The 12,684-nt window shown below is 32.4% G+C and overlaps 1 protein-coding gene across 1 annotated transcript in view; it reads left to right on the top strand.

Moving 5' to 3' along the window:
• Window positions 1-12,684, top strand: part of LOC113402875 (uncharacterized) — a 40,911-nt gene that overhangs the window by 22,172 nt on the left and 6,055 nt on the right. The window contains exons 2-7 of the mRNA XM_064215860.1: window positions 6,147-6,455; window positions 9,759-9,994; window positions 10,622-10,819; window positions 11,218-11,341; window positions 11,674-11,784; window positions 12,150-12,303. Coding sequence (XP_064071930.1) covers window positions 6,147-6,455; window positions 9,759-9,994; window positions 10,622-10,819; window positions 11,218-11,341; window positions 11,674-11,784; window positions 12,150-12,303 — 1,132 coding nt within the window. The remainder of the gene's footprint in view (window positions 1-6,146; window positions 6,456-9,758; window positions 9,995-10,621; window positions 10,820-11,217; window positions 11,342-11,673; window positions 11,785-12,149; window positions 12,304-12,684) is intronic.

Here is a 12,684-nt window from a genome sequence, read left to right as displayed (position 1 = left end):
CACAAGTATAAAACTCAGTTAAGCTTTCCATATTTAAACTCGGATACCCATATATGTATGAGTAATGACTGCCTTCGTATAAATATTATTATGATCTAGCTTAATAGTTAAAATTAAATAATAATATGCTCCTTTTGTTAAGTTTAAATGACTCGCCAACCGACATTTAGGAAATAATTAATCTTACATATTAATGATGCTTGCGATATTTTTGTCGTATAACTAATAGTTTCATCGACATTGGTTTATTGAAATCAGGATATGAGTATTATGCTTTGTAATATTATAAAAAACGAGTAAATTATATTCATATTTCATAACAAAAATTTTGCCAATAATCCAACAAACGTATTTCATTTTAGGCATATGTAGAGGGTTTCAGTGCTCGATTATTTGTTTTGATAAATATTTAAAAACAAAAAGAGATTGAATATTGCTAGCAACGTCAATTTTGTAATAATGTTTTGGTTGATATAACCAACTAAGTAAATATAAAATTAAACGCAGTTTGTTCACTTCACTTTTTAATTGAACGAAATAACTATAATTATTTCATATTTACAACATACGAGTATATTTTTTTTAATTTCCTATCGTCTGTTTCCAAGGCCTGACTCCACCATATCTAGGTCTGATAAATAAAAAGTACGTGGTTTTTATACCGAAGCCGACCAAATACTATAAATAATTTATGAAATACAATTAGGTAATGCGTAATGAGTTTACAAGTCTAAAAAGTTTTTAATGTTTTTCCAACTGATTTGTGGTTCGACTTAGACATCCTGTCCATATGTTATTGGTGCCATTAAAATAATCAATGTCTAGTCAGTACGTCACAGTCAGGGTTGACACGGTAATTATTTTCTTTAATATTAATTACAATACGGGTAACACGAATATAAACAAAACAATGTCGAAGAATGAGTTTCATACGTATATTTACGATTATTTTTTATTACTTGTTGATAGGGCTTTTTGCAAGCCCGTCTGGGTAGGTACCCCACTTATCATATATTCAAAGAACACATCGTAGTTTTTTGTATTACTGTGTTCCAGTTTGAAGGGTAAGTGCAACTTCAGATTCAAGGGTCATAATAACTTTATTACAAAGGTTGGTGGCGCATTGGAGATGTAAGGAATGATTAAAATTTCTTACGGCGCCAATGTCTATTTGCGGTGAGCCATTTACCATTAGGGGGCCCATTTGCCCAATAGCTTATTTAAAAAAAAATACATTTTTCTATTACTGCAATAATATAATTATATTCTTTCTCGGTACGAAAAGCTCACAGCGTTACGTCTATATAGAAGATTTTTATTACACAATATGCTGTTATAGTTATATTATAATAAATTTTAATATTATTCCGAGATATCTAATTTATACGACGTATTTTATAACGTAAATCCGTTGGCCTTTACATCAGAAGTAACGTCCACGATTGCTGACTTCAATAATTTCATATAAGGATATATTTATAATTTTTATTAAATGTATAAATTATACAAGATATTTTATCATATACGGGGATTACAATATAAATACAACTTGTTTATTTTACTTTTTAAATGTATGTCTTACGAACTTATATAAAGCAACATCCTATGAATAAAAGACTGTTGAGCTTAGGCCTCCACTTCCTTCGAGAAGTAGAAACTTATATAGATTAAGTGAAAACCTTGTAATTTTACTTATCCTCTTATTTTTATTTAAATAAAATAACTAATATGACCCTGTAAGAATTATTCATTGGGAATTCCTTTTATTGTGAATATTTTTTTAATCATATAAATATTATAAAAATCTATGTATGCATTATCTAAGTTCCCGAATCCGCGAAGTCACCTTTCCATAATAAAAGTCCGGAGATGTTTTTATCTTTGCCAGTTCATAAATTGAAATAATAAAAAAAAACCTTAATAAATGAAATATTACTCATCATAAGATTACATAATATCATGACATTGTAATTTAGTTGGGGGAAAAGAGTAACCACTGAGTTATTTTCTGTAGAATTTACGTTTCAAACCGATGAACGCTTTAAATTTAATATTGTCCTCTAAATTCTATTAGAAATAATTAAAGTTGAGTAAATCTCAATTTTAAAGTATGTGACTATGAATATTACGCTACGCGTTCAAATGTGTACGTTCGAAACTATAAAACCTGGCAACCCTGTACTTGTCTGATGTGATCCTAATCGGGGACTGGAAGCAGGTCACATGTAATGAAGAGTTGAAGAGACCAAATGTTTAAATGTTCATTTTCAGTGTCTATTAGTTAAAATAAATAAATTATTTATAAGGTAACGTTGGTAAATAAAGACTTTTATATAAGAAATAATTCACTCAAAGGTATTTTCAATCTAATACTGAGGGTTTACTTTGAAAAAATATTTCATATTTTAATTAGTCCTTACACAGTCCCTTGTGCAACTACACTGGCTCATTCACTTAAAGAGTATACTAATTGAATGTGGCGATAGAAATTTTGTATTGGTATCAAAACTACAAAACTGTACAAAGACAATTTTCTCCAATCAAATAAATAATCGTAATCACATAATAAAATCAAGGCAGACGTTTAAAAGAGCCGTCTGATAGGGAGTGGTCACTATCACCCATAGACAATGGCTGTAAGATATCAATCCATCCTTTCATACCAACGCGCCACCACCATGGGAGCTAAGATGTTATGTTATGTCCTTGTAGTAAACTGGCTTACTCACCTTTCAAACCGGAACACAACAATACCAAGTATTGCTATTTGGCGGTAGAATATCTGAGGAGTGGGTAGTATCTTCACAGGCGAACTTGTACAAAGCCCAATCAGCAAGGAAATAATGACTATATAAAAATAGACATACCCAAATGGTACTTAGTTCAGGTCTTAGATTATTAAACAAAAAACAGATAGACTTTTTACTTTATAATGTGAATTTCATTTAAGTATATTATTAAAATTAGTATGATCTTGTGGTTAAGCAGATGTTTTTCTCTCAAGCTTTATTTTGACTCGTGCAAAAATGGGACGAATGAATTATAATTTGACGTAAGCATTACATAATAATTGCATAAGGTCGTGGAGTTTCGATGGCCAAATAGTTATTAAAAGCAATCACTATTTAGCGAAATTATTAATACATTTTCGATAAAGGTTACTTATATTCTTTGTATATAATACGAGTATCGCTTAGTAGATAGAGTTCACAAGTCTTCAGAGAAGGCAACAGGTTCGTATTCGAGCAATATACCGACCGAGTTTCGCAGAAGCTATATTTTACTTAAGATCGAAACTATTGTCTTCAACGGTGTAGGAAAACCTAACGAAGAAGCCAGCATTTGAAGTAAATATACTTACATATTACTTGACTGCGTGGGTATTTCTATCGAAAAAATTCTGACTAAGGGTCTGGAAGTTGGTAGTGTGTACAATCCCTTGACTCGGATGGAACGAAAAGCTGTTGCTCCTGCACCCGAACTCTTTCGGTCGTGTCAGATTTGCCGTCCTCTCGGATTATGAAAGTGGTCAGGATGCCATCAGCTGCATTACACACCACCACTAGTTTCATACTTAAAATTGGCTAAAAAATAACTGATAAATAGATTCACAGATCTATTTTCAAACTTATCATCAAACAAAATAAAGTCGTTAATTGTAATTTTATTTAAGTTATTAATTAACACTCGATAAGATATAATTTTACGATAGTATGCATATATTTTATAAGACAAATTGATGACCAAGACCAGGACACAAATAAATAAATAACACAAGTATATGTAAATAAAATTATGTATCTATTAAATAACAGATACAACGCAATAAATTCACAACATTTGAGAATAATGAAATGACTATTGTTATTAATGTGGATTCCCGTGTGAATGAAAAAAAAATACAAAAAATAAGTTTATAAAAACAACATTATTTAAAACCGTCTAGAAAAGAAAGTCATTACGTTTTTTCCTTACGATATCAGCTAGTTAACTCTCTCTATTCCCAATCGTCTCTCTTTTATTACTATCCGCGCAAACTCTTCCCTACAGATTTCGCCGGTAGCGTCCCAAGTTAAAGTTCGGCCTCACACGTACTCTGAGCCCTTAAGTGGGCTTCCAACATCCGGCAGAGTATTTTACGACTTGCCCCCCGCCCGGTGTCGCAATCTGGCTTATAACTTCTGTCAATTTGGACGGTACAGCGAGTGCGTTCTCACGGGAGACGACGCTGATCTTAAAGGACAGTTTGAAACAGTCAATTACATAGTGCAAAGCTTGTAGGTTATAACCTCCATGTATAAGCGACCATCTAACGCAAAAATACACTTATCAAATTGGACTGGTTAGACTGAATTAGATTACCAACATGCAAATACCAATTTTATGGATATAGAGTCTAGTACAGTATATGCCTAAGGATTAGGTCATCAAATTATCCATTAAGTTTCTATTCGGTGAAAACAAACTCGAAGTTCACCGCAGAATACGACAGGGAATTGACAGAAAGAAATTGTGACATTAAATATATTAATAATTATAATATTTAAAGCGAGTCTGTATTTCAATAGTGAGATACGAAATTAGTTTGTACAAAATAACACTGCGGGTACTTTTGTTAATAGAATCATGTCGTTATATAAGTATACTATTAGTTATTTTTATTGTAATAGCTGATTTCAATGCATATAATATTAATAATCTTCTATTTATCCCCAGCTGGTTACATATTATACTAAGTACTGTGACTAGTTAGCGGATAAAAATTTTAAATGATCAGACCTGACCTTGTTACGTATTAAAGAGTTAATTCGGTGTCGTATATTACGTTACAATATTATGTATGAATTATGCAATTCATTATAACATTCACACGAAACATACGACCGGTTAAGCTCCGATAACATTTAAATGGTTGTAGATTTTTAGTGGCCTATTTTTATATAGAAAATATCGTTCGAATTTCAAAAGGAGCGTTTATTTTTAATTATAGGTTCAAGATAAATAATAAATAAATATTGGACAACATCACATACATTACTCTGATCCCAATGTAAGTAGCTAAAGCACTTGTGTTATGGAAAATCAGAAGTAACGACGGTACCACAAACACCCAGACCCAAGCCAATATAGAAAAGTAATGAACTTTTTCTACATCGACTCGGCCGGGAATCGAACCCGGGACCTCGGAGTGGCGTACCCATGAAAACCGGTGTACACACTACTCGACCACGGAGGTCGTCAGATAGTGGAAATCTATAATTTAAATATTTTACAATTATACGCTTTGAACTTTTCTGATATATTATACGTGACCATACGCACATAGAAGCGACGAGATCGGTGGTTTTTCCAAACGAATACAGTACAAGTTAGGTATATCCACCATCATCATTATCATCAGACTTGATGACATGATCATCATTAGTACTTTTTTATTTAAAGGTCGAAATATAAAATAAAAACTTTTACGACATAAAACTGTTAAGCTAAGAACTAGTTGAATTGAAAACAAAACTTCTTAAAAGCCGCCGAAAGCTAATCGTAAGTGTTCTTGAAGTTTGTTTATTTCCATTATTTATAACTTTGGAATATTTTATATCTATAACTTAGGAATAAAACTGATTTCATAAACTCTCAGTAACGTATAACGGTCGGACTTTGCGAAAGATCAAGTGACAGTTTCCTAATAAGCGTTGCGTTAGAAATAGCTTTAATCAATACCGAGGCGAAGTTAATCATTTAAATAGTATCAAGGTTAATGAGACGATTTATTAGGCCTTTAAGTAAAATAGCGCTGGAATCCAAGGATTTCCCGTTGAAATTCCAATTCAAGTTATGATTATTATAAAACTTGGAATCTAATCAAAAATATGGAGTATATTGCCGGTTCGTTTCGCTAGAGTAGTCCGGACCGGTGGTTCGAGCTCGGAGCTTTAAATTTAATTTAATCTTGTAACAAGAAGATGGTATATTCATCTTAGGTCATAACCTACTTGAATTAAGAATAATTTTATTTCATTTGAGTAAAATAAGTAACAGACAGACAAACAGATACGACGAAATTATAAAGTCGTTCGTGTGTATTACTACATCGACTAAATAATATTCTTTTACCTTCATCACTAATTTTCTTTTTTCTTTTACAGAAACTTGAAGACCTACTCAAGTCTAAACATGTCCAGGGTTTGGAAATCTACGATGCTCACCTTAGCTTCAACAAATCTAAAGTTCTGGAGACTGTTGATGCTGCTAGATCCGCTATCAGCTCGACTGGCGGGGGGCCATTATTCTTGGCATTACCAGCACACCCGGAACTCCTGGCGAAATACTACGATCTCAGAGTTCTTATGAAGAAAGTTGATTTGATGATGGTACAAACCCACGCCTTGGGTCTGGTGAAGAAGATGACTTATCATCCCAGTCGATTGAGTGGGTTATGGGATATGATGAACACGGTGAGTAATCAATTAAGATTAATAGATAATAGTTAAGATACTAATTAAATTAAAACATTTGTAAAAAACACGTATATTTGAGTAGAATTTAAGTAGAGTTGGTAAAAAATCTACTCTTACAGTTTTTTTTCAATAATTTATTTTTGAACACTGTTAATACATTTTTTTCATCATTAAACCGGACACATTGCTCTATTGAGTTACTAACTCTGTGCATTTGAATAATATGATTAATTCCAATTAATTCCAATTAATTTTACCAAATTTGTTAATACTTTTCCGAAAATACATACCATTGGAGAGTATGTATTGAAAAGGAACAGTCTAAAATATTCAGTCTGTTAGTCAGCAAAATATTCCATAATTTTTAATAGGTTCTTGGTTTATTCCTCTAATTGCATTAGTCGAATTTAAAATATCTTAGAAAGACATGATTTGCGTTTTCCCTATGCCTTAAAAGTAAACTGTATGTGTTGTAACTATTTTTGTCTCGTTACGGCTCCTTTTAAAGACACATTTTATTTAAAAGTGTCTTTAACTTTGTTGCTATATTTCTTTCTCATGTTAATTTTCGAGGCACAATGTTATTGAGAAGTGCTTTAAGGAATTGGCATTTTAAAAAGTTTGTTTTCCAATACAATGTATCTGTTATTGTACCCGTTTTAACTTTATGTTATACTTATAATTTTTGTGTCATGTGCCTTAAATGAATATAAGTAGGTACTTGTGACGATGTAGGCAAATGTTTCAAATTTTATTGATTCGATTAGTTTTATATATACGTTTATATTATGCTTCAAAGTTACACCATAATCTATAATTTCTATTTCACTCACGATCTTGTGTTTAGGCGAGTCAGTCATATAAAACTAGTGCGAAGGTAAACTAGTGTCACGAGAAAAATCCTGCAAGATTCTATTAACTTTCGTCTGTTCTAATTTCGTCTTTATTGCGAACACAATAAGGAACAATTCACACTTCCTCTAACTCAGCTCATAGTTCTTACACTTTTGTACAACTAGGCCAAGCAACTGATGCATCTTTATTTTAAGTTTTAAGTGTCGTCAAGTGTTAATCTAATCTAGATAATATCTTATGCTTCGTCATCTTTCGACTACAAAGCAGCTTAAGTTATGTAAACCATTCCATAATATACTGAATCGCCTTCGCCTAGATGCTTAATTCTATGCAAATCGTGCAAAAGCATGAAGATGAATGGAATATTGCTCGTATAAAATCTGTAGGCGCTTGACATGTTATTATAACAAGGCTATAAAAATGTTTAAATGAAATAATCTGACGTATAATGAGTCATTCCTCTATCCGGCTCCGGCTGCAAATGTCCAATAATTAAATGTTACAAATTTATAGTCCTATTATTGCTGAGACAAGATATTTAATGACGACCCAACAAACATTTGACAGGTCGCCACAACGTGCCAACTGTAACTTTTGGTTCTATAAGCTGGTCGCCGTTACGCCGCTATAACGTCGACATCACCAAGAAAAGGCCCATTTTATACGACTTAGTGTCCTATAAGAGTCATGTAGCCGTCGCATAATTTACTTTTTGGTCGCATAGTGGTCGTATAGAGGTCGTATAGAGGTCGTGCGGCAGACTTAAAGTGTTTATTACCGCTGCTTTACGACATTTGATCGAATACCAGTATCCAACACGCTTCTTACCAGACTAAATTTTTGTAAAAGTGACAGGATAAAATATTAATTGTAAATTGAGTTTGAAAGATGTCACGAACAAACTAAATTGATTGTGAACATTATTTTTTATTTATTTATCTCTGTGTTTACTTCGAAACTCATGTTCAAGGAATGTTGATCTGATGGGAAATTAATTTTATCGAGTTTTAGCGCTAGTTTTAACTATATAATGAACGCGCTAGTGTAATCAATTAAATAAATAATATTTTATTGAGATTTTTTAAAGTAAGTTTTAAAAATTACCATTACACGATTTAAAGTGCAGGACACGACCTTTATACAACTTCTAAACGACGTTTTAATTTATGTCATTAATGGATTTGTAAATAGTCCGCCATAGAAAACGAAATTAGAGTTCAGTTTAGTAATTGCCAAGTGTGTAAATCCTTTTTATTTGATATAATTATTGAGTATTTATTGGTTCAGCTGAGATAAAAAATGATACGTGATATAATAAATATCGATAATTTTTTAACTAAATCAGATTTTATTACATTAATACGTTTTCTTGCATTTTTTGGAACTGAACCGGGTATCCTTTCGTTAAGAATTTTGTTTAGGTCCCTCAAAGCAGTTTGTGAAATGTTGTAATTAATTGCCCATTTTTTTAGATTATAACGAAGTATATCATTTTCATGGGCTTCATTTGTGCTATCATAATCGACTATCACTAACACACAAATTATCAAACATTTCGTCAAATTCGTCTACGTTTGAATTTACTTTTGTAGAGCCACTAAATGCACTTTCTGCGCTTCGATTAATACGTTGCTCAGAACTCCCTAAATTTTATACGGAACCATCTCCAATTAGCCTGCAGTTAACTTGTCGCGTACTTATATTCGATATAATACAATTGGAGGTAAGAAATGATGCATAGGTTTTTTAACTTTCCTCTTAAAGTGGAGACTTTTTTTATGTTTGTCCAGCTTTTTCTATCCATTTCAACTCTGTAAAATTATTTTTACGAAGACGCAAATGAATGGCGGTTTGTGTAATATTTAGTGTATTTTAAAACTCTTATAGGACATTCATTCATATAAATGTCGTAAAAAAGTCATATTGACTTTAATTCGTATAGGAGTTTTATACATCACTCTAATACGACTATAGTCGGTATATAAGTCGCAAAGACGTTTCTACTGTCACAACGCTGGTTACACGACTAAATACCGTGTAATAGTTGTATAAAACAGTCGTATAGAAGTTTCTACGACGTTTTTACACGACTATAAATCGAATAAACTCTCAGCGGCACTAAATCGAATAACAGAATAAAATTACTTCTATACAACGCTTATACCATTATTAGTCGCGTAATTTCTTCTTATTCGACAAAAATGTTTGTTGGGGATTATTTACTTAGGAATGCAGATATTTTAGAAAATGTGTGTATTGTCAACATTAGGAATGTTTCTGTTTCTTTTTTCTTTCATTGGATTAATTTAAATGTTTCTTGTTCTTCGGTTGTTATTGCGTTAGATAATAATTAATATATTCACGATGTTGTTTTTATTAGTCATATCATATCGGTTAAGACAGGTGTGACGAAGAATATTTTTAATAAATTAAATCGTTTTCTAGGATTCAGTAGTGGATCTCGTTGTCGGTTTGGGAGTGCCGGCATCTAAAGTAGTGATCAGTTTACCAGCGACCGCTAGACAATTTACACTTGTCAACGAGACCCTCAGTACTCCTGGAAGCCCCACCCAAGATGATGATCCCAAAGAAATCGATCAAGCTGAACTGTGCAGACAATTGCGAAAAGGAAGATGGACCTTGGAAAGAGATCAGGATCTATCAGCGCCTTACGCTTTTAAGTGAGTGATACCTTAAACATAACACGGTGTTTTATAGACATTAATAAAAAAAGTTGATAAATAAAGTTTTGCTTAAAATTTATATAAAAAATATATTTGTTTACATATGTAGCCCATTTCATTTTAATTTTTTTTTTATCGTCGAAAATAAATATAGACTATGAGAATGACGTAGTTATCTAAGAGACTTTGGTATTGACAATTAGTTTAAGAAATATTCAATATTATAAATTCGTAACGGTTGAGATTTTTAATGAAGAAATTAAATAAGTTATATCAGTAATAATGATAAAAAGTTTAATCCACGTTGCTTCATACTATAATGTGTGTCCACTTTATAGTTTTAATCAATGCGACATCTAATTAACATTTAAGTCTCCTATGCATTAGTTCATATGAGCTCACAAATTTTATTAGCAAACGTGTGTTAATTATGTTGTGTGAATTAAATACGCATAAAATATTTAAGTAGAATTAAAATGTAGTATTGAGAGTAATTTATTATATCGCCTCGAGCACATGCTATTTTGTATTTTTTTTTACTCTGATCGCACATACATTGTAGCAAGACATGAAACGTAAATTTGATCAAATGGATAACTTTATTAAACACATTTTTATTTTCAGGGACAAAACCTGGATATCGTTCGAAGACGCGTCCTCAGTTGACGTCAAAGGCAAATACGCGCGTGTCCGAGGCTTAGCAGGCTTAGCGCTGTTCAAGTCGGACCGTGACTCCGAGACACCCTGTGGCCCGACTCTGAGGGCTGCGTTAACGAAAGTACTGAACCAGCAGAGCCGAGCCCCCAGAGCTGCTGTTCTCAGGTAAAGGAACCATTAAATAGTATGTTCTTTTATGACAATATTTTTGTTCTATATTGAAATATATCTATATAATTATATCTAATATGTCGTACAATTTTATTTTATTATAAAAGGAAATGACTAAACTTATTTTTATTAAAAGGTGGCCTGTATATTTGGATGCCATAGATATTGGTTGGTGCATTGATCTATAATCTACTTATATATAGTTTATATAAGACTTATGAGATTTGACCCGTTTATGTTTTGAACAATCCGGCCCCCTAAAGAATCTATTATTGTAAGATGCACGATTATTTATATTTAATTCAAGAATTAAGTTAGATTGCCCATTATAAAAAAAAAAATGCCGAATTCTGTAACTTATTTAAATATTTAACGTTGGTCACAATTAACAGATCGCTGGAGAACGAGATCCTCTCGGGGCCAGGCCATATCCGCGCGTTGGATGCTCTGCAAGTCTCTCCGTACCGAATCACCCAAGTTGTCGACTCCGATGGCGTCATACATTCGATTAGAGAGGTAACTTCAAATATATACAATATATATAATAATGTTTTACACAATTTATCTAACGATTTTTATTTAGATACATTTAAGTGTTCATTGTGCAAGAATACGTGGATACCATTATAGTAACTGTTATGTCCGTAATTTGCGTTCACGTTAAGAAAAAACATTGTCCAGGAAAACAAGATGAAATTCTGCCATTTGTGTTACAAACCACTCTGCAGCATCGTGGTGGAAACAGCCCATTTTCCCTTAGATGATATTACCATCTGTTACTTTATTTTAATCATTTTTTTATTAAAATATTGATAAATAACAATTGTATGTGATTTTGTTCATTCTAGGACACGAGAACGGAATTCTCCTGCACGCGTCAAGGGTACTTCGTCCATCCTCGCTCCTGCGCCAGATTCTATCGCTGTGTCAAATTCGACCAGCTATCGCCCGAATACACCGTATGTTTAAATTTTCCTTTTACTTCTGTAACACGATAAGCACCTGATCTATTATATTAACTATTATTATGGTATAACGTATGTATTAGATTTATTTTTACAACTATATTGAATTGTCGAAGTAATAAAGATTGTATAGCGGTTGTGTTTAGTTAATCTATCATCATAGATTTGACATTTAAAAGAAATAGTCATTGCTTAACTTAAAATCCTCTTATCAACGTTTATGAGCAAACCCATTAATTTATTTAAAAGTATTTATTTTAATATTTTTATTTTGAAAATCTGTTTCTAAAAACGATTGCTTTAGACAGGTGAACTACTCTTATAAATTATGAAATAAGCAATTATCCGTTCTCATCCAGGTGTTCGAGTTTGATTGTCCCGCGGGTCTCGCGTTCGACTCTCGCTACGAGGTGTGCGTCTGGCCCGGCAGCTTGCCGCACTCGCAGGCCTGCCCCGGCTCCTCCGAGATTGCGCCTGTACCACACTCGCGATTCCAGTGCCCTGACCGCGAAGGTAAGTCTAATTCTTATGTATTTAATTTCCTTCTTTAACTAATTGCGAACACAAATGTAGGTAGCAACATTTTAAGAAGAATTCTTTGATTTAATTGATGGTTATTAACGATTAATTAAATGGGTTAAATAAAAAGTACATGTATCTGTGTGCTTAGGAAAAGGTCGCGTTTATATTGTTTACTGGAAGGTTTTTTTTTAAATAAAATATATTCAGTCAATTTATGTGTCTTATAAATCTCTAAATAAAATATAATTACTTTTTTGCATGATACATTTATATTCAAGTTTAGTTTAAAGTATTAATTTATATTTACATAAAGTAAGCCTGTAAATGTACCCATGTTGGGCGTAGGCCAACACACACAGCTCCAATGTAGGT

Source organism: Vanessa tameamea, chromosome 9, assembly GCF_037043105.1.
Source record: "Vanessa tameamea isolate UH-Manoa-2023 chromosome 9, ilVanTame1 primary haplotype, whole genome shotgun sequence".
NCBI classification, from domain to species: domain Eukaryota; kingdom Metazoa; phylum Arthropoda; class Insecta; order Lepidoptera; family Nymphalidae; genus Vanessa; species Vanessa tameamea.
The sequence above is the reverse complement of the archived record's forward strand: the minus strand, read 5'-3'. Positions and strand labels throughout refer to the sequence as shown.